The sequence below is a fragment of the Varanus komodoensis genome, unplaced genomic scaffold (assembly GCF_004798865.1).
Source record: "Varanus komodoensis strain SLA01 unplaced genomic scaffold, ASM479886v1 scaffold7_3, whole genome shotgun sequence".
Classification (NCBI taxonomy): domain Eukaryota; kingdom Metazoa; phylum Chordata; class Lepidosauria; order Squamata; family Varanidae; genus Varanus; species Varanus komodoensis.
Genome location: NW_025336480.1, coordinates 5,001,791 through 5,024,511, shown reverse-complemented (window position 1 = coordinate 5,024,511; position 22,721 = coordinate 5,001,791). Strand labels below are relative to the sequence as shown.

The 22,721-nt window shown below is 45.4% G+C and overlaps 1 protein-coding gene across 6 annotated transcripts in view; it reads right to left on the bottom strand.

Annotated features, from left to right (window-relative positions):
* SFXN1 (sideroflexin 1) overlaps positions 1 to 21,558 on the bottom strand; it is a 32,019-nt gene extending 10,461 nt beyond the window's left edge. For 4 of the 6 annotated variants that reach the window (XR_006417033.1, XR_006417034.1, XR_006417035.1 and 1 more), the window contains exons 1-8: positions 21,380 to 21,558; positions 11,032 to 11,207; positions 10,360 to 10,530; positions 8,143 to 8,241; positions 3,786 to 3,861; positions 2,738 to 2,823; positions 2,195 to 2,322; positions 1,340 to 1,389 (exon numbers count right to left, since the gene is read on the bottom strand). Coding sequence is in view for 3 of the 6 variants with exons in the window: in XM_044454424.1 (XP_044310359.1) it covers positions 1,340 to 1,389; positions 2,195 to 2,322; positions 2,738 to 2,823; positions 3,786 to 3,861; positions 8,143 to 8,241; positions 10,360 to 10,530; positions 11,032 to 11,195 (774 nt within the window). In the remaining 3 variants the exon portion in view is untranslated. Of the gene's footprint in view, positions 1 to 1,339; positions 1,390 to 2,194; positions 2,323 to 2,737; positions 2,824 to 3,785; positions 3,862 to 8,142; positions 8,242 to 10,359; positions 10,531 to 11,031; positions 11,208 to 16,051; positions 16,417 to 19,250; positions 19,411 to 21,379 lie in introns of those variants that run through there. The other 2 variants (XM_044454425.1, XM_044454426.1) reach the window with 2 other exon arrangements.
* Positions 21,559 to 22,721: the final 1,163 nt, after the last annotated feature.

Sequence of the window (22,721 nt, the reverse complement as noted above, 5' to 3'; positions counted from 1 at the left end):
ATGCTGCTAATTAATTATCAACTCGAAATTTAAGCAGTTGGCAAAATTCCTGTTCTGCGAGTGAATCTGAGATGAAATGGTCACACTTCTCTTTTACACTGGCTTGGCTGGGAGTTTCAATCCTGCCAATGTTCGTTTTAGCCCCATTCACTTTTTTAATATGGGAGGCACCTCTGGCACCTTGAGGGGTTTCCTGAAAGTGATCTGATCCTGGAGTGAAAAAGGTTCTGCCCCTGAAAGACATGATATCAGAAGCTGCCCAGAGCAGCATTTTCACAGGTAGCGGAAAGCAAGGATAAAAAGAATTGTTCTTATGAATCCTTTTGCAATTGTGAAATATTTCCCAAGTCCACCCACTGGAGGGAAACTAGACTTGCTCTAGGAGGCTTGAAAACTTATAGTCAAACTGAAGAAAAATGCAGAAAGTTAGAGGAGGACTGGAATTGGTAGATCCTGTTAAAACTGTTTCTTCTGCATTTTGCAACTCTTTCAGGCATCTGCCATTCCATTGTTCCTGCACAGATGAAATCTGATTTTGGAGGGCTGTATAAGAATTTACTCTTGTTTGTAAATGTTCACTTGCCCTCCCAAAGTTAAAAAATGAAAAAGTCCGGGAGTCAATGGAATCCAGAAAATTCTGGTCTACTATGGAATCCATAGGCTGGATTCAGAGAAACCTGAGATAACGTGATTCTGAAGTGGATTTCTCTACTGCTCCGAGATGGCTTGGCCATCCCATTGCACGTGTTGTTGGTAGCACATGTGCCATTTCGTCTGCTAGGAAGTACAGAATGAGAGCCAGTACATATGAGACTGGAGCCACATGGAGACCACCGTCATAATGGCTCTATGTGGCAACCTCGTTCTGTCATATGAGGCAGCAAGCTGTGCTTTTCTGGCACCTCGCTCCTGGCCACCACATACCTCTTAGCCCATCTCAAACAAAGACATTTGCAGTGGTGTGGAGAAAGTCATTTGTGTTGCAAGATGGTATCTGCAGAGGCAGTTGCCGTCAGGATCAAACTGAACTTATAGCGGCTTCCACGTGGCAGGTGTTTTGTGGGCAACAACCTTGGATTAAGTGCCTGCAAGAACAAGCCTGACATCTGGACAGAAAGAATTGCAGCTTCTGGCAATACTGCAAAAATGCTGTAACCCCATCATAGACCTAAAATGCGCAGCTAAATAGATTAAGGTTTTCAGATCCTCCAAGCTGTGCTTGCAAAGAGAATGCACCATCTAACAAGACAGGGAACAATGAAGACTTGACTCTGTGTACATTTAGGGCTGCTTTACTGGAACAGGTATACAAAAAATATTCTTAGGATCTTTGACTTACTTTTAAAAATGCCTTCTTTTCCAAAGAATTCATTATGAAGGGAGGAATACCTAGAATGGCAATAAATAAAAGCCACGTGCTTAATGCTATATTGTCTTAGAAAACCATTTGTATTTTGAAAGGCAGCTAAGAAATCTTTTCAGTTAAACACTTAGCAAATTATATGTTCATAGCAACATTTAACAGCTGCTAGGAATCTTTTGCCTCAAAATTTCTTGCTAACATTCAAATCTACATATGACCTAGGTATGAATACAGAATAGAGATTATCCTATAGAGATGATGGGTTTCATGTAGGGTTTCATGGAAGTAGTAGGGTTAGTAGGGTTTCATGGAAACATCTTATCAAAATATTTTAATTTTTTAAAGAACAGCAGATGACCAGCTAGAGTCACCTTCCCCAACCTGGTGCTCTCCAGATGTTTTAGACATCAATTCCCATCAGTCCCAGCTAGCATGGCTAATAGCCAAGAATGCTTACAGTCATAGTCCAAAATTCTGAAAAGTCACATACTGGGGAAACTACCTGTGTTTTCACTCTGGATTGCTTGAATTTTATAAAGAAGAGCTACAGTGTTTCTCCTTCTTGACCAGATGCCGTCCAAATGTTTTGGACTTCAATTCTCATCATTCTCAGCCCCCACGGCCCAGTTAAATGTTGCACATCTAGAGAGCTTTTACAAAGCCACTCCATGTCTTCCAGGCAGAGGGGTGACCCTGCAGCAAGATGCACCAGCCACCAGTTGTTCTGCAAGCTATGCAAGCAAAGCACAGAACTGCAGCCTTAGAAGTTCTTTGAAGCATCCAGCCATATCCCTGTGCTCAAGCATGACACTTAAGTGGCGCTGGACTAACCCATGCCAGGAGCAGCCATAAGGATCCTTGAGATTACCACCTGTACGATGGCCTGCTGAGCTGCTTTGCTCGATTCGCCCAATCGGTTTCCGTTTTCATCTGTGATGGGGATACCATACTTGAGTTCCCTGTTGGGTTTAAAAAAGAAAGAAAAGGGGGGGGGGGAAGCTAAACATCTGCTGGCCTTTATTCTGAAAGAAACATCTATACTAATTGGTCCTACTCACAAATTTTGCCCCTGTCGAATCCCACCTCCCATGCAGACAAAGGGAACAAAGTTTCTCCATTAACTTCCAGAGGTGGGTGAGGGCCATCTGCAGGGCGCACCAGGAATTCCTCGCAGCTCAGGTTTTAAATGAAGCTGGAGAAGAAGGCAGGGCCTTTCAAAGCTTGTCTCTTCTTTGATGTGGGCTTCACTGATCTCCTAAATTCTTTCCCTGGCATGGCTCAGGAGAATTTTACCAGCATCTCTACTAGGTATGCAAGGTGTTACCCACTGTCATGAGGTTCTTACATGAGTCACATATGAAATGCTTGTCTTACCTTTGCCTCATTAATGGGATATTAATGCAGTTAGCAGCAGCTACAGCAGCGAAAGGAACAAACCGTCCTATAAGAGGTGAGACGTGCTGTGAAAAAGGAAAGGGCGGTTAGCTGGAGGCCGGCAAGCCCTGAATTTTCCTTTATTCTAGACTCTTGTCTTAAGCTCTGGGGGATGACCCTGAAAGGTCTCGTCTTGACTATGTTATGGCTAATCTGAAATCCATGAACCAGAAGATCAGAGAATGCATGCAGGTGCAGCACAAGTCTCTTGATGACATTCATAGATTGAACCTTTTGAAAAAAAATGAAGATGGGAAGGGACGAGATGTGGCTATTTTAAGAGAGTAACACACACTCTTCCTGCCTCATTCTTCCACAATTGCAGTTACTCTGTGAAAGCATTTGGAAGAATGGCTGTGTTAGCGCGCTGCAGAAAGGACAACAGCGACCTCACGGGGCCTGAAAGAGTTGTGCATTCACTATGGCACAAGTTTGCTAGGGCGGGCAAGATCCTGATGTGGACAGTGACCATATGATACATGTTCAGTGCTCCATGAAGAGAGATCAGAAAGAGGATTTCAAGGGGCCTAACTTGAGATGCAAGAGTCAACACCACTGGATGTTGCTGGAGATTGGTTACTCGGAAATATGCTTTCCCTAGAAACTGAGCTTATATTCTCACTGAGGACTCTGGGCTCCTAGGAAAGAAAATCACTCCACGCAAAAAGCCACTGCATAATACTTGTGTGTCAGGGAGAAGGCTAGGCTAAACATTTCTGTGCAGATATTATAGCCAAGTCACTACTGAACTGAAGCAAGCAAGCTTTGAGTCACAAGAAGTCAATTAGCCCATAGAATGTAGATCAACCAGGATCTTGAATGTTCAAGGTCATGTCACCATAAATACATTATTCCTTAATGTGCCACCAGACACTTAGTTAATCTCCTGGTCTGTATATAAATCATTAACTCGATGTTTTCATAACAACTGAACAGCAATCTTTCTTTCTCTTTCTCAAAGCAGAAAAGGAGGAAAGTATGGAATTACCTTTGTTAGTGCATTAAGTCCTAGAGCAGTTGCAACAGCACCTGTGGTGGCAGAAACATAGGCTGTTCCCAGCTGGCTAAAACAAAAATAAGAATGTTTGCATGTGCACAATAACCATGTGCATTAAATCAAATCCTGTACATACAACTGGCATAGTACTAAAACTCATTTGTGTGGCTCAAAGACCAAATATCGCCAGGAGATAATGCTGGGAGCACCAGTCGAGATAGAAAGTTTCCCTTTCCCCACTCATGATCCTTTCCCTGCGGCATCAGGAACCGGCACAGCAAAGGGGTGTGGATACCTGTATCCTGCTAAAGTCTCTGGTAAGGTGAATCAGTGTAGTCATTGTGGTTACACTGAGGATGGAGACCTTCACAGCTCAGGGGAAGAGCTTTGCATGTGCAAGGTCCCAGATCTGTGGCATCTCTGGTTTAAGGGACTGCAACAGAAAGCCACTGCCAGTCAGAGCCGAGAGTAGTAGGGCAAGTGAATGAATGCAGCTTTTTCCAAATCATGATGGAAGATGCTGCATTCTTTGCAGCACTGATAGCCCCCAGCCAGCACAGGGTACCACCATAGGCTGGAGAAAGCTGCACTCATGGTCTGAGAGTATAATGCTGCTCCACAGGTCCAATTACTCACCCCATGCAGAGCAAGAGAGCTTTTGGCACACCCACGACTCTTTCCCCAGCACGCTTCGCAGGATGCAGCTTTGCTCGTTCTTATGTGATCGTGGACCACTTGCACTGCCAGCAGTTATACGGGGAACTGGACTTTACTGGGTGAGCTCATCTACTGAAGCAGAGGGTGATGCTCATGCAATGACAAACTGGTCTTGTGGCAGGGGACACACTGAACTAAAGACCTTTTGTTCCTTTTCATGAAGGAGCCAAGATACGCAGGCTATTCAAGTCTGATCCACAAGGCACTGTTTTGGGGGCTGGATGCCTAACAGAACTTCAATAAAAACAGGTTTTAAGTTTGGACTCATGACATCTGGAAGATCTTGAGCAACGTTATGAGCCTCAGGGCAAGTTAAACAGAAAAAAGCCTACAATTCCCAGCACGCTCCAGCCAGGCATGGCTACCATATTTGGAATGGGACATGATGGGAGTTGTAGGACTTTTTCCATTCTAAACACACATGACCTGCACCTAGTATCTTGGCTGCCAAGGAGACTGTGTAATCACCAGCTGTCTTCAACAGAGGCCATCACTAGCCATCTTCACCATCACATCAGAATAGCCTGGGAAATAGTCTATTTATCCATTATAATGATTGCCTGTACTCTCATCAAGGAGCTCAAGGGCACTCATATAAGGTTCCCAGGCACTTTCCCACTGAGGCACTGACCAGACCCAGCAAGGAGTGTGGTCCGATGCTGCTCTACTAAGTGTAGCTGGGAAAGTTTAGAGGCTGAGAAGGTTTCCTAGCATGCAGCCAAGACAAACCCCCTGCCCTGGCCATGCAGCATTAGCAAAGCCAAGCACCTCCAGACGGCTCTGCTGCCGCCAGCTGCACACCACCAGCTCTTCTGATCCTCCACTTCAAGAACAGCGCCTAACCTCTCCTCTGCCTCCCTTAGGCAGCACCCATTAACCTTCCACCTATTTCTAGGGATGTGTATAGATCAGGAGACCCCAAGCTGTGGGCACAGTTAGGAATCTGAGAAGCTGCTGTGGGCACCACCACAGAAGTGACTAATCAGTAGACTGCCACTTTGGGATCTACCCGTAGCATTACTGGATCTTAGGCTGTGCCCCATTCTGCAAAAATGTTTGTTTCATGTCTGCTGGACACAGCAGACTCTCTTTAATAAGGGATTGTCTAATTCTCCTATTGGCCGGCAGCGTAATGCAGATAATGCAACATACGGATGTTCTGTGGCAGTGGCTGTTCTGAATCAGAGCCTGGCCTCGATAATGGATTGGATGAAGGCTAATGAACTGAAACTTAATCCAGATTAAGATGGAGCCGCTGTTGGTGGGGAGTCCGTCTGGTCAGATGGGTGACATCTTGCCTGTCCTGGACGGGTTCACACTCCCCCTAAAGGGCAGGGTTTGCAGCTTGGGGGTGCTTCTGGACCCTGAATTATCCCTGGAATTCCAGGTGGATTTGATGGTCAGGAGCGCCTTCTATCAGCTTAAGCTGTGGCCGTATCTGGACAGATAGGACCTGACAACAGTTATCCACACACTAGTAACCTCTCGTCTGGATCCTTGCAACACTCTACGTGGTACTTCCCTTGAAGATGGTCCAGAAACCTCAATTGGTCCAGAATAGGGTGGCCAGATTGTTAATGAGGACTGGCAGATATGATCATATAAAGCCAGCCTTCTACCATCTTCACTGGCTGCCAGTTGGAGGCCCGGCCCAGAAACAATGGTCTGTTCTATGGTCTCTCAATACCACAGTGGCTTGTTGTGTCATCTAAACCTAGAAAGCACAGATGACCATAGTACCAAGACCAGCATCATTGGGCTGCTTGGCAACAGTGGCCCGTCGCTGCTTTTGCCAATCAGCTCCCTGCAGAACACCACAGACAAGTGCCATTTTACACAATTGCCAGAGGCATCCCCATTCCATCCACCACCCGCCCTAAAGATCTTATTTCTGCTTGGCACTAGGCAAGGTCCAGCACTGTCCAGCCGATTCTCACCCCTCCACCTGCTCGGACAGGTGATAGGGTTCCTTGAGGCAGTTGTGGAGGGGTAGCCCCGCACCTTTCTCAGCTCTGTCCAGCTGGTGTTTTTCCCTTTGGCCTGGATGTGGACCAGGCACACCCCCTCTGGCTCCAGCGGTCCTCTCTGGAGCAGGAGGGGAGGGGCCTGACCAGTTCTGTGTCCTCTCTGCTGTGCTTCAGGACATGCGTCGTGCTTGTGAACAGGGACTTCTTGGCAGCTGCAGCAAGCCGAGCGTGCCTTGTGATTGGGGCTGTCAAAGAGAAGAGTGTCGTTCCTCCAGACAGTACCTCCTGGAAGACCACCTGGAGGGCTGCGAGGGAGGAGATCATCTGCCAGGCACAACCATGCAGAACAACCCCCTGAACTGTGGAAACTATGCAGGGCTGCTTGATGTGACGTGTGCCTGCAGCCACTCTTTTAACAGATTTACCCGCTTCATGGGGCTGAATTGAAGGGAAATGGGTTCTTTGTGCCCTTTTGACAGCTAAAAGGTAGATATTAAAAGACTGGAAGGAAACACTCATTTATAATACAATGCACTGAGGATTTTACAATGCCTTAGATCTATAAACAGGTGGGATGCAGATGCCAGCTGAAATGGATATTTTATTATTTGGTTCCCTCTATATAAACCTATATAAAATTGCTCAACACTTATATAAATCCATGTATGCATACTGAATCATTGGACAAATAAAACTGTTTAAAGATCTGAATTGTTTTCATTCTGGAGCCCTTTACAAGTACTGCTGAAGGCGCAGTACTTGGAAAGGTACTGCGGGAACTGTGCCACTTGTGTGCACCACACCGAAGACCCTGGTCTTGATTATGAATCCATGGGACACCTAAAAGACGCCAGTGAAATTTCAGTGCTGCAGGCACATCCCGTACTGGGAAGGTGAGCCACCCATCCCACTTCGAAGGGCTCCAAATCTCACCAGCTGCAATCCACAGCAGATTGGGAGAATGCATTAGTGGCTGTATTAGTCACTCAAACTATGCAATTATCGTCTTCTGGGATGGTCAACATGCAAAGATGCTGTTTTTAGTACCAGACTGGAGGCATGCGGCTGTCACGCATTTAGTAGGATTTCATATATCACTGAAAAAAATGCACATGGAAGGCTTTGAATGCACTATGTCCATGTTACTCATTGTGGTTATTAAATTGGCATCACTTCTATTTCCCCATTACATTTTACCTTGTGCTTATATGTTGTCACGTCAAGCCATTCTATGAAAGGCCACACTGCAAATTTAATAATAATCTGAACTGGGCAATCTGAGATCCATTAGCATTATAGCTGCTGAAAGCCATTCAGAAGCAGCAGAGGCTTCTGTTGCCTGGGGCAAGCACTACCCAGAAGAGGGATGAATGTTCCCAGTCTTTGCAAAGGTTAAGCCCCTGCTCATAAGCTAAATCTTCATGCAAGTCCCACGGCTGACTACCACCCTTATCCCAGGCTTCCATTTCTGGGAAATTCTTTAGCAAATGGTCCACCTGTCCAGGCTTTTAACAGCCCTGGCTTTCGTTAAGTCGATCACTCATAGTGATTATATCTGCAAAATATTTGAGCTATATTTCATAGCAACTATTGTCTAAGCACTGAATTACAGGTCTTAGTCAAGGTATTTGCATTGTCTGGCTGTGGCAGCTAAAATACTTTACCTGACGGTAATCGGTGCGTCTCCACTCCTGTTGGTGTAGTTTACTATTGCATTGAATGACTGGTTAATCCACTGCCAGAAGACCACTGCTGGAGTAGTTCTTAAAGCAAGAAGTATAATTAGTTTTCTTCAAAATTGTGAGAGGGACATGATCTAATTAATCTTCACTCTCCCCTACAAACAAGTTGTTTCGTTACAAATCAATTTCAGTTGTTATGAAGAAGCCAACTGTAATGTTCTAATCTTACAAAACATATGGAGATGCACACTCTGTTTTCAACCACTATCACACAACGTAAGCACGCACATCAAGAATGAGCCACTTTCTTATAGAACTTATCAATGTCAAGAAAGCTGATTTTAAGTTAGTGAAACTGAAGCTGCGATCCAGTGCATGCTTAGACGGAAAAAACTCTGATGATTCCCAACATTCCCCAATTAACTTCCTCTGTCTGGGATTGTGCTCAAAGGGTCGCTTCATAAAATGATGATTTTCCTACCTGATGTGCAGGAACACACAGGTCTTTTCTGCAAAGTGTTATAGTATGAGCACAGGCAGAGCAATTCTATGGTGGAAAGGGAGGGAGAGAATCTAGAGTCTGATCCCGGTAGCCGGGGGAGACAGAGTGGGGAGGCTTTTGGCCTTTTCACTGATGCAATTCTTTAACATCTCCGCGCAACACGGATATCAATGGTACGTACATGTGTAATTAGCTATGCCAACTCTAGGACTGACAGAGTGGCTGGACTGTTTTGCTGTGTATTGGGACATGTGGGGGAAACAGGAGGGCTCTGGAACCTGTGGAAGCAAGGCCTCCCTTTATCTGCCCCAAGATGCCCCTTTCACTGCTCCTACCCTGTCAGAGCACTGATGGAGAGCAGTGACAACAGAGGAGGCCCTGCCACCATGACACGGAGGCCTCTGGCGTGGACCATTTCTGCCCCTGGAGGGGGAGCTCAACTGAATTCTATGGGCATGCAGTACAAAGGTACTTTTAGGGAACCTATTATAGCATGCACCTCCTCACAGGAGCACAGGATTGTTCTGAGTAAGCAAAGATAATTTTACATTCTGCTCTTCAGTTATAATAATTCTCTTTATTGCTTTATTCTCTCCAACCAGTTTTCTGATATGTCCAGTACTACCTGCTATGTTCTTTTGGAAGTTTTTCTAGCTCCAATTTTGAGATGTTCAGAGATTGCCTTAAAAGTAACTTTAATATCCAGCAGCTTTTATTTCACTGTCTTGCAGAACTCCCCCCGCCCCCATGTGTGTAATTTTAAAAAAGGCAGAGGAGGTAACTGACAGGCTTTGAGGATAATCTGATGCTTGGCGATCAGCATGCTATATACCAGATCTCTGAAGTTAGAAATTCTCGGTCTACATTTGGCTCTTCTCACTCCCAACACCAAGGGCAGAATCCCAGCTCCAACCTCCGAGTGCATTTTTGAGGTCAGAACGGGGACACTGTCCAGCTGGCCACAGGGCGGTGCCCTTATGACCCATTCAAAACAACAACTAGTCAATAGCACTCACTTGAGCAGCAGTAACAAAATCCTTTACGGTACATTAAGAGAGTTGCTTGTGCCACCACCAGGCTTGTTCACAGAATTTTATGGACTGGGTGGGGTTCAGACATTGCTGTCTTCTGCGCTGCCTGTGCTTTTCCACCACTCCCACCCATTTTTCTTACTGCAGGCAATCCATTCAGGGAAAAAGATGAAACAACTGCACAGAGCCTTCCAGCAGGTAGCACCAGGAACCTTCTCACAGGTCTAAGTGCAACTATAGACTTACAACTGTTTCTCATGACTATTTATTCCACTCAAGTACTATTAATTGGCAATGAGATCGGCGGCAGAGGCCCTTCTCCGGGAACCCTCTGTGAAGGATATTAGGAGGGTGAGTACTTGGAGGAGGGCTTTCTCCATGGTGGCGCCCAACCTATGGAATGCACTCCCCAGAGAGGTCCGCCTGGCGCCGTCGTTTTTTGGCGCCAGGCCAAGACCTTTTTATTTAAACTCTATTTTAATTGTTAAGGTTTATTTGTTGATTTTAAACTGACCAGGCCGTTTCCACTATTTTATGTATTTTATTTATTCTATGTATTTTTTATTTTTTGTATTTATTTGCGAGATTTTAATGATTGTAAGCCGCTCCGAGGCTTATGCGAAGGGGGTAGCATATAAGCTGTCTAAATAAATAAATAATACTCACTTATAAAAGGTCATCATGAAGCCAGTAATAGTCATGTTCATAGGCACCTGAGCAGACATGCGGCCGATCAAAACCATCTTTTCGCCAGTATCTGGATGGAAGGCAGAATCATAGATATATTTTGCCCTCCACAGTTCATCTTCTGTCAATCCAGAGGCCACAATACCTTGTCTTGGGATAAATGGAAACACATACAATGAATTATACATAGGACATTTGGGGTATTTTAGGTCAAAAACTTAAGGGATGGTTCATAAATCAGACTAGCAGCTATTTTCTCATAGTGCTGTTGAGAAGGATGTTTAGGTCATTCTTGAGAACTCTGTTGCCATTTCCATACTGCCAGCTCACACTGAATTTTCTCCATGTGGTTGTGCACTCAGGAAAATTATAATCTGAAGGAAACATGCCCTGCTTGTTTGCATAACTGGCTCTTTCTTTTCTACTCCAAAGTACTCCAATGAAGAAGGGTAGCATTTCCCCACCATCCTCCCAATTTTACCCTCTTCATTGCTATGTTTTTGTGGCATGTGCTGGGTGGAGAGGAATAGCCTGGTGCAGTGTTCTAGTTTTCTGGCTTTTCCATTTTTTCCTCTTATTACATAGTTCCTTGGGTGTTATCCCCCATCTTGAGCCCTCAAGATAAAGTGGGGTTAAAAATAAAAACCATACCTGTAATCATGCACGATTTGTCTTGATTTTTCTAATTGTTCATTGGATAACAAAACGTTCCTAGGATCAGTGACAGTGAAGAAATGTCTTGCTCGTCCAATAAAAGTGCTTTGATCCCAGCGAGGCTCTTTGATATTGATGTTTAATGGTATGTCTCCTGCCATTTTTAAAGAACCCTGAACCCTGAAAACAAAACAGGACAGTCATGGGTTTCAGTTTCAGTTCTTGCACAGTTCTTGGCATCCCCAGTTACTTTGTAAAACTGTTAAAATTGCTGGTTCTCTTGTCACAGGTATCTGAATTCCTGCTAGGACTCAAAGTGGAGGAAACATGGTTCCACACAGCCCTTGTAGTGGCTTGTAAGGGTGCTGGGCTGAAATAGCACTCACAACCTCTGTACACTTCCATGGGTTTTTCTGCCAACAAGGGCCGATTGCAAGGGAATTAACGCAAGTGCAGTATCAAAAGAAATCTGCCTGCAGAAATATCTATGCAGTAGCAAGCAGGTTTGTGGCTGCTGGCCCCACTGCAACCTCAAACATAGAAACTATCTTCATCCTTCTGTTGTGGTATGTGTGGAAATGGAGGGGAAGTGGCAAAGCCTCTGACACACAGAGCTTAGAGGCCTCAGCTCCACTGCTCTTCCTTGCACTGCATGAATACATGGATTCATCGGTGCAGTCAAGCAACACAAGGCTGTAGTCATCTGACCAAGTTCTAACTATTGCCAATTCTGAAAATGCCCAATTCAATTGCTGCTCTATCTGCTCCTTACAATCCCAGTTTATTTAGATAAATTGTGCCCTTTTAGAAGTAGAATATTTTCTGCAGAAAAATACAACAGTCTAGGGGGCGAGGGGAGGAATCCATTTCAAAAACAGGACTCTGGAAGATCTCGCAAAAGAGGGATATGATACTTCTTACTTAGTGGAATATTCTTTTGACACAACATCATTTAAACTGAATATAAGTAAGCTATTCCACATCTTTCCATTGCTGTCTGATGTTTCAGGACATTTCACTTCTTTTGGGTTCATTGTCAGGGCCAGAGGATTTAAATCCTTCTGGAAATCCAATTTCCTAACTGAATTGCTGAATCACTAGCAATCTGTGATCGAGTATTCTCGCAACAGCACTTTGCTTGAACAGAACTGCAAGCAGGCGCCAAACAGGGTCATTAGTACGGCTGGGTCAAGTGTTTGCCTGCCTCAGTGTTCAGAACCAAAATATGTATTTCATGAGGAAGGGATGGAAAGAATGTCATGAAAATGACTTTAGTCAAATTTGCCAGATCCTACTTATTTATTTAAATTCTATACCATTCCATAGCTGAAGCTCTGTGAGCAGTTTACAGCAGTCCATTAAAACACAAGCTAAAATACACATTGTAAAAACAAGCCATTAAAATGCAACCTGAAGCATGCCATATTGTAAAAACATTGGGAGAATGTCTTTCCTTGGCTTTCACTTTTTTCTCCTTCCTAAAAAACCCAGCCAATCAGAAAATTGTGAGCAAACATGCTGATATCATGCTGTTACCCAACAGCCAAGCTCTTTGACTGTGTAACATTGTACAAGTCAAACACGCTGCTAAGTTCTGCAGCTCACCCTGCTGGCCTGACAGAGAAGGTAGCCTGGCCCACTTTGCTTCTACTTGAAGGCTTGGCATCAGAACTGTAGGATCTTGCAGGAACAAGTCCAGTGCAATCACAGAGCCACAGAAGGCCCTATAAAAGGCTTTTCAGCCATGACCAGCTTTGCCCTGGTCACACTGGTCTCTGTGGTATTGGATTGATTTGGTTGCTGTCTCTAGTCCTGAAACTTCTGCGCTTGTGCCTCGACTCTTGCCTGCTCCTGATTCTGCCTTGGCCTCTGGCCTTGCCAACCTTGTCAGTGCCTGACCCTCTTTTGTTCCTTGCTGTGCCTTTGGTGTGGCCAAGTTCTCCATCCACCTCCAGGACCCCTGGTCCTGGTGTTCCAGCTGAGGGTGCTAGTTGCTCAGGTCCTAGAGTTGACATGCTCGATAAATGGCAACCACATTCATTTCCTTTCCACATGATCCCTCAAATTGCCATATGGAGTTGAAATTTGCCACTTACAGAAGCACCCCCTTCCAGTTCAGCCTCACTCATTACAGGGGCTGTGGAAACCATGACAGTTACAGCAGTAAGATTTCATCTGGAATACTGTGTCCAGTTCTGGGCACCAAGATTTAAGAAAGAAGCAGGAAAATTAGAAAAGGTCCAGAAGAGGGCAACCAAAATGATCCAGGACTTGGAAACACTGCTCTATGAGGGGAGACCTAGAGGACTGGGCCTTGAGAGGAGAAGACTGAGGGGGACATGATATCCCTCTACAAGTACCTCAAAGGCTGTCACAAAGAGGAAGGTCAAGATCTCTTCTTGTTGATGCCAGAGTGTGGGACCTGGAATAATCAATTCAAGTTGCGACAACCCAGATTCAGGCTGGACATCAGGAAAAGCTTCCTCACTGTCAAGAGTAATGCGACAGTGCAACCAACTGCCTTAGAGAGGTGGTGGGCTCTGCCACACTAGAGACATTCAAAAAGAAACTGGACGGCCATCTGGGTGGGATGGTGTAATGTGGTGTCCTGCAACAGCAGGGGGTTGGGCATGATGGCCTTCATGATCCTTCCAACTCTACTATTCTATGATTCTATGACTCTTTTAAATTGTTGAAAAGAAACAGATTCTGGCCAAGTGAAAAGGCTAAAGTATTTAAAGGGAAATAAGTCAGCGGTTCATCTGATAGACAGCAAGAGGCAGCATGAGCCCCCAACCTCTTCTTCATCACTGCCGTGTGTGTGATCATCTACTTTCCACTGTCGCCCTTTCAACAGGGGTGGCACCATGGAGACACAGGGGAGGTATCACCAGCTATACACTCATTGACTCTCTGCTTGGCAAGCGAGCAGGTAGTATCGGTGGTGAAGAGGAGAAGGCAGGAAGTAACAATGACAACGAGGAATTCTGATGGGAAGGTAGACTCAGAGAGAGAGAGACTGAGGCTGTCTTGCCCTAGTGCCCTATAAAACCTGGAGCCATCACTGCTGATGGCATATAAAACCCAGAAGATAAAAAGGTTAGCAAAGATATTCCCAGTAACAACCACCTTCACATTCTAATCAGCAATTACATAACCCATTACTTCTTGCATGTACTCTGTCTATTTGGCCCTTGGACTGTACGTCATTACTCCACTTGTCAGGACTGCACTTGGCAGCTGGACTTTAGAAACATTGTAAAAGAAATACTGGAACGCAGACTTAAGCTCCTTTGCACTCTTTGTACCGGTAGCCATGACCTTTGGAGTTTAAATGGTGCAAGACCTGATTAATTCACTATACTTGGCAATTTAGAAATTTGTTAATTAATAAAATATTTCACTTTTCTGAAACTGGTTATTTAGTAATAGATTAGTTCTATGCCTCAATTTTTCTGGGAAAAACAAAAAAACTTTGAAAACTGGAGTGATGATGCAGAATAATCTTTGTCACAATGACTAATATTTTCCTACAAAACATCAGAAATAAGACATGACTTACTAACAAGGAAGTAAGCTTAGAATCTCACTATAGGTAACCTACATTTAATAAGCTTTCATATGTACTGTACATATCATGTAATCTGCTTGAATAAATGTTGCCAAGTTATTTACTGCTCCAAAACATGCTGGAAGAGTGACAAAGTACTATTTTATTGTCATTGTTCCTTAATAACTCATTAACTGGGAAGTAAAAAAAACCCCAGAATATTAATTGGGTAACCTTGACCTTCACAAACCAGAATGCTTACATATGCATTCATCAGGAAAACTTAATTACATATAAAAAAAGAAAGAAACAAGAAAACACTATGCTAAAGTCAGACTGGTCTCTACAATGAATGAAGAAAATTTGATATTATTTGTTTTGTGTGATGTCAGGCACTTTGAGCTTCCTTTAGAAGGGAAAAGCAGAGTACAGATCCATGCACCCATCAAGAGAACAGGGCTACCAACAGGGGGAGGTTTGGTTGGGCGCCTGCAAACGGCCAATAGCCAGGAGGGCCCCAGAGACTGAAATTCCTCCTCTTCCTCACCACTGCAACCTGCTTGCTCACCAGACTGTCACTCTGTCCCGGACAGTGGTGGTGGTGGTGGCGGTGAGGAGGAGCAGTAGATGCCAAGGTCTGCTCGCTCTGCAGAGCTCCGGCAATCCATGGGGAGGAAGAGAAGGAAGAGCAAGAACAGCTGCTGACAATGGTGGTGAGGCAGCAGACCCACTGAGGGAGCGGTCCAGCTAGTGGCCGTCTAAAGAAGCTGGCAGTGCCCCAACCCTCGTGGCTGGCTGGCTCTTTGGGAGGTTGCTGGGTAAAAGAGCACCTAGCCCTGGTGTTCCGCTGATGCAGCTCTCTGGTTCTCTGGATCCCAGCCACAGTCTCACAGTTTGTACCACATTTGCACATGGAAGGCCTTAAAGGCCTCCAATCTCTTCGGGAATCACTGTAAATTTATTTTTTATTACAGCCATATTTCCACTATGGTGAAGACACTTCAGTACCTTTAGTGAGCCTCCCTTCCTTACTTTTGGAATGGGTAGACATCAAATTAAAATGAATTAAATATGTTGTCCCTCTGCTAACATACTGAAAGGATATTGACAGAAGTTCTCTTTTAGCTGATAGAAAGTATGCATGTTTTTAAAAATGTTAAATGTCTTATTTACTTAAAACATTTCTGCCCCATCTTTACCCGAAATGGCTCTCAAACTAGTTACAGAATATTAAAATACACTATTAAAATATGCAGTAAAATTCCAATTACATAATAAACCATTCTTACAGAACGTTAAGAGGGCATTGACACAGGTTTAAATATTTAGTACAAAACTTTTAATCCATTTTTGAAAATGAAATGTAAGTCTTGAGAAAAATTAAACTTTTTTTAAATACAAGGAATACATTAGCTCTTAACACCAAGAAAGAAGACTTCAAACCTTGTTTAAAAGCTGGTGCTATACCTGCAATGAAAGTCCAGCAGCAATACAGAATTTGCTTCAGATTGCAACACTGCCCTCTTTTAAAAATAGAATTTTTATGTTGTACAAAATGATGGCATGGCTGCCATTTCTGTGAATATCCTTCATGCACTGTAGTTCTTGCAGGATCACACAGGAGAACATATATGCGTGCAGAATTACTGTCTCAAACGGATCTGCAGCATCATTCACTTCAATGGATTGGCTTTTCTGTGCATTTGTATCACTTAGCTAGCATGTGCAGAAGAAACATCCCATCCACCGAGTGCACAATGAAGCCCTTGTGAGCCACAGAATGCCTCTATATGCACATGGGCATGCCCAAGTCCATACAGCACCAGGGGTCAGACTGCAAGCAGGAAATCCTGTATATAGGTATACATGTGTATAATATATTAATTTCAATGGGAAGATACATTTAGCATAGGAATACAATAGTGTCTGAGTGCACTCAACGTACAAAATTGTGCATTCCCAAGCTCGTATTGGATATTTAGTTCTTATGCATATGGAAATTGCAAATCACCTGGAAATCCATGTTCATCTAGCTCAGATTGAACAATTAAGTTCCACATAAGGCACTGGACTATTCATGAATAAATTTGTATAATTGCATCTTTACAGGAAACGACTTTGTGGAAGACTCTTGGGCAATCTGCCAGCTTCCAAATACAAACAAATTACACCAGCAAGATGTGGTGAGTAGCAAGAATAACAATAACATGCAACATGATTCGGGTCGAATACATTTAAGTTCTGCGCATTTCATCTGTCAATTTCAGACTGCAGTGTTGCCCTAGAAGAAAATCAGGTTAGTATGTTTTGGGTTTATAGGCTATTGATAGCCTGAAATAAGTGTTCTTTATGATTGTCACTCAGGTTCTCAGGGTGCAAAGGCAGAAAAAAGACAGAAAAATCCTAGCTTCCCCAGCCAGCCATGCTAGAAGTTGTAGGTCTTTTTTCTGTAAACCAACCTGCTACTGCCTCGAGTCATCCACAACAACTTCCTGCATAGCAACAAGAAGCATTCATATTGCTTTAGATGTTTAGTTTAATGTTTCAAAGTACTTCACAAACCTTACAGGATTTTCAGGATGGCTGAGATAAGGTAAGCACTATTATCCCATGCTACAGAGACAGGGTTGGCCTGGGGGTGAGATTTAATGGCTCGCCTAAGGCCACCTAATCAATTTACTGCAGACAGAGGTTAGCATTCAGCTAATGATAGGTAAACTCTAGGAACTGGGACTTCCTTCCTTCTCTGGGAAAAGGCTGTGTTGCTCCAGTCCATGGCCCTATCAGTGGCCCTTCTGTTAGTAGCTGCTCTCCATACGCCACTCCCAGCAGCCCTTGGGCTCTCCATTTATCTACATCTACCCTTCACCTTTGCAAATACCCTGGACTGACAGAAAGACAATCAAGTGGGTCCTAGATCAAATCAAGCCAGAACTTTCCCTAAGGCAAAAATGACAAAACTGAGGTGCTCATATTTCAGACACATCCTGAGAAGGCAAGAATCCCTAGAGAAGACAATCATGCTAGGGAAAGTCGAAAGCAGAAAAAGGAAACCCAAATAGGAGATGGACTGACTCCATAAAGGAAGCCACAGCCTTGAATTTAGGATGGCTAAGCAGAGATGCCATGGATAGGGCAGTTTGGAGAGCTTTCATTCATAGGGTCACCATTAGTCAGAGATGACCTGGCAGCACATAACAAAAATAACCCCTCACCTGGCCCCATAATTCTTTCCCCCTGCTTTCCTTATTATTGCCTAAGCAATATCCTTTGCACTTGCCTGCAAGGATTTGGTTTGTGATGGAACACTCCAAATACGGTATAAATATGTTGCATGTGCTACAAATGTGAGTAAGGTCATGCAGAGGACACACAGTGCAAAGATCTTGACCTGTGCAGAATTCAGCTACAATGAGATTCATGTGTTGCTACAAAAAACATTGTCTCCAGCCTCTTGCTATACACTGAAGTTTGATTTCAAAACTCACAGAACACCTTATGTGTATGTTGCATTAAAACAAAGAATGGAAAATGAATGCATTGCTAAGAAGCTGTCCTCTATTGACTTAACTCATCGGTCTGTTGAGCCCAGTATTGTCAACACGGACTAGCAGCAGTTCTGCAGGGATTCAAGCTGGTGTTTTTTCCAGCCCTATCTGGAAGTGCTGGAGACAGAAGCTGAACCTTCTGCATGCCAGGTGTGTGCTCTGTCATTGAGCTATGGCCCTTCCATAGCTAGTAAGACCCTTGCAAGTCCATCTTTAGAAAATGCAGAGCGCCAATCCATGTATTTGCAATTCATTTCCCATAGTTCATAATAGCAACATCAAAGCTAAAGGTCCAGCTGCACTGACTATAAAATAGTCTATGCTCCTTACCTAATATTAAATAAAACCATCCCCTTTTTAACATAGTTCCAGCTACAATGACTAACAGAGAGTAATTTTCTTTTTACCATTTCCTTAAAATGCATACTTCAGCATTCCCTTTAGGCAATTTCACTGGAGAGCAGCCATGGACCAAAATGATCCGGTTTGGGAGGTACACCTACATTCTTGGCACAGGCACTGAGGATAGGCATTCACCCTTACCCAGGTAGCATTTCTTGGGGAAGAAAGCTGCACTGAGGACATTCACTAATTATAATCCTAAATTCCACTGCAGAATGATCCCATACTGTGACAGTGTTTTGGACACGAACAGCAACCCCTGGTCTACATTGAAAGATGGCATTACTTTCTGAATCACCCTCATTTCAACCCAACCTTGGGATATGAATGAGTTATTCCCTTGGGGAATTCAACTGCAGCCTTCCCCAATCAGGTGCCCTCCAGAGGTTTTGACTTGAATTCCCATCAGCTCCAGCACGTATAGCTAGAATGTTGAGGGTTATAGTCTAAAAACCTCTGTGTGGCACTAGGTTGGGAAAGGCTGCTCAAACAAGGCAATGCAAATTGCACAGATAATTAATAATGGCGCATGCCATCAGTTTGCTTTGCTTATCTGAAGCTTTACATGGAACCTCAGTCTGTCATTTTATGGCTCTTTGGGCCTTCCCCTCTATATACCAGACTGTCATTGTGCTGTGTCTAGCACAATCCGTAAATTCTTATGCATGTATGTATTTAATCCACATTCAGGCACATCATGAGAAGACAAGACTCACCAGAGAAGACAATTATGCTATGAAAAGTTGAAAGCAGGAGAAGAGGATGATCAAATATAATATCCAATACATCCGACATGGAAGACTGTCCCTCCAATGAATCTTACTGGATGAATTATTATTTCTTAATAACTGCTCCTTGTTGGTTTGTTGGAAGAATCTGAAATAATAAGCCATCCAGTTAGATTTGGATAAGCTTGGATTTAATGACTCTGTGCTGCAGATCCTGCAGTGGCACAGCTTTTTCCAAGTCATGGAGGGAGGAGTTTGTGCTAATCAGAAGCAGTGCAAGTAGAACAAAATTCCAGTTTTAAAAAAATCAATTCTAGTAATGAGCAGACAAGGGGCCACAGATGCCAGTCAACAGAGAATGGAACATACATGCCGGTCCATCCACAAAAGAGAAATGGAATGAATTTAACCAAATTTGTGCTTCTCTAGTTCTGACTAAGGTGAGTGAAGATTTTCAAAATTCCTGGTAATTATTTCAGAAAACCACTGTCAAAGTATCACTTTAGTGCACTTTAGCCACACTGACACAGGAATGAGAAAATTACAAGGCCAAATTAAATCAATAATAAGAATTGCCCTTACAAATTACCACTGAGTTCCATTATGGACAGAAAAAAAAAGGAAACAAAAAAGAAATTCAGTAACACTGGAAAGGTTACATGAGGTTGCTGCAAGAATAAGGTGGATCATGCAACAGCTCCCATGGCAGATGTAGCAAAACCCACTGTTTCCTATGCAAGTAGCCTCTCCATTTCTACTCATTTTCTCACACAAATCTTCACCTATGACAGTTTGGAGACATCATTCTGAACACGGAAGATGTGGATTTCAGACTCCATTTGTGTCACTGTCTTGTGTATTCTCTGGTCCTGCAGCCCCAGGCTAGCTAGAACCCACTAGGACATCCGGACATCCAGGGGGTGGGGGGTTCGGGGCCATTACCAATCTTATTTCCCCGAAAACCTGCTTCTACTGGCATTTATCTGCCTCAGCAGGCTTGCTTGTGAAACGGATGTTCCCACACAGCACCAACAGCAGCAACGGAAGACCTCTCTCGGTGGGGTATGAAGCATTAACATTGCAAGAGACGTATTTATGTAAAGGGGGGCTATACGTCCCGATGTAGCCTAGCAACAAAAACCACCGCTCACGGGTGATGCCTCTTGCTGAGGCAGCCTCCTCATCACAGCAGCCATCTTTGAGTGCAACTTGGAGGGAGATTTCATCATTCCACGCTGGAGTCATTTCCAGATGTTCGCGGTTTACGGCTGACGCTGCCCGCACAGCAGCTTCAGGCCCTTTCGGTTCGACACCTGCCTGCTGCAATGCCACACGCCCTTGTCACTGGCGGAGAAAATCTACTTTGAGGGCTCTGCATTGCATTTCCTAACACACGCATGAGGAAACCTGGGAGGATGGTTGCGCCCTCTTCCTTCCCGATCCGCTGGCCACTGCTCTGAGCCTCGCTAGCCTTAACTCTGCACACTCGGAGAATGTCCTCATCCGAGAATTTGGTCTTCCTACATTGCGCGTCACACGAACTCAGAACGATGGAAGGAGAGAATGAATGAGAGCCGGAGCATCTCATTCCGCCCCCTCCCCCCAGCTACCTCGGCAGCAGCATCGCTCGGTTTTTAAGGCCGCTTCCCCAGGCACCCCCTCCATGCCCTTGAACTCGATCGGCGGGCGCACCGGCCACGCACATCCTCAGAAGGGATGCGCGCAGAGGGACAAGCGGAGGAGAGGAACCTCCGCCTGCGGCCGCCGCCGCAGACACCGGCACCGTTTTAGCACGGACGTGTCGCAGACGTGCGCCCCTGCCCCCACCCGCACCGCCCCCAGTCGTGAGGACACTGAGGCGCGCAAACGCAGCCTCCGGGAAAAGGCGCATCGGATGTCCCTCGGCACTGGGGAGATAGTGAACCGAAAGGAAGGAAGGAAGACCCTGCGCGCTTCAGCTATTCGCGGAGGCGAAGCGGCCGGCGCGGGAGATGCGGCTGCCTGCCAGCCCCGCGGCGGAGGGAACGCCGCATCGTGCCCCGGGGAAGCTGCGTCCGGCTGCCGCGCCGCGGGAACGGGGGGACCAGGGCAGGCGCTCGGGGTTGCGGGGTACTCACGCGGCACCCGCTCCGCCGTCTGCCTGCCGCACGCCGGCGCCGCTCCCTGGCGGGCCTCTCGCCGGATCACACGCAGCGCCAGCCGAAAGGAACGGGGAACAGGCACGCCGCCCCTCCGGAAGAAATTCGGCAGCCAGCGAGCGGCCGCAACGCGGGCAAGGCGCGGCGAGCCGAGCCGAGCCGAGCCGAGCCGGGGGTGGGAGGGGCGCGGGCGTCTGGACCGCCCCCCCGGGGGAAGTGAAGGGAAGAGGAGGGCGCGGAAGAGGGCGGCGGCAGGCGAGAGCGCGGCGCACGCCGTCCAGCAGGTGCAGCTTTCCCCCCGGCTGCAGTTCGCGAGTTATGGGGAAGGGGTGGCGCATCGCGAGCGCCAGCGCCCCTCCCCCCCGGCCTGCCCAGTTTCATTTAATCGCGAAGCGCTTCCCTGGCAGCGCTTGTTAGCAAAATTATAACCCGGAGACGGCAGCGCTGGAGGCGAGGGGCCCAGCTTCCCTCCCCCTTCGCGCTTTCCCGGGAATTGGCGCGCGGCCGATCTAAGGGGAGGAAACCGCGCTGAGAAGCCCCCCAAGACAAGACGGGGTGGCAGCTGGCGTGCTGGCGGCGTAGCGGCACGGAGGCCCGGTTTGCTTCGGCTGAAGCCTGCCTACAGGTGGTCTCTCCTGATCTGTGTGACTTATTTGAACAGGTATCAGGAAAGGGGCGCTCTGCACATGCTTAGGGACACACTTTCGCCTGCTTTAAAGCTTGAGCCCTGATACTGAAGACAGACCGTAGACTCCTTTAACCCTCTCGTCCCCCTTTGCTCTTTTGTGCCCTTTTTAAGCTTCTCTTTCAGATGTAATGGGCTTTTAAAAATTAGTTTGCTCACCACATTGCTCCACTCCTCCATAGCCGTGTGCACTTTTTGTGAGGATGCAAACACAAGGGGGCAGTGGAAACTTAAGTTTTTGGACTTTCTTTTTGTTTTGTTTTTTCTCCATTAGGCGAATTTTGGGAGAGACACACTGGGGATGGGGTGTGTGTGTGTGTGTTGCACTAGCCTTTTGAAAATAATGTTTAGAACAAACCTTGAGCCAAAATAGTCACAAAAACAGTGCAATGTTGTACAATTTCCCACCCACACTGCCTTCTCAACTGTGTAAGAAAAGTTATCGGGTGTTTAAAGCACTCTGTTTGATGTATATTAAAAATGGGTAAAAGATGACCAGATATTGGCTGGTTCACCACACAATTCTGGAATAATCTTAGGCAAGCCTCTTTGGTATGTCCTAGGACTAATATTCATTTGAGCCTGTTTACTTCCTTTCATGGCACTTTTGTGCCAATGCCATTTCTTCACATTAGA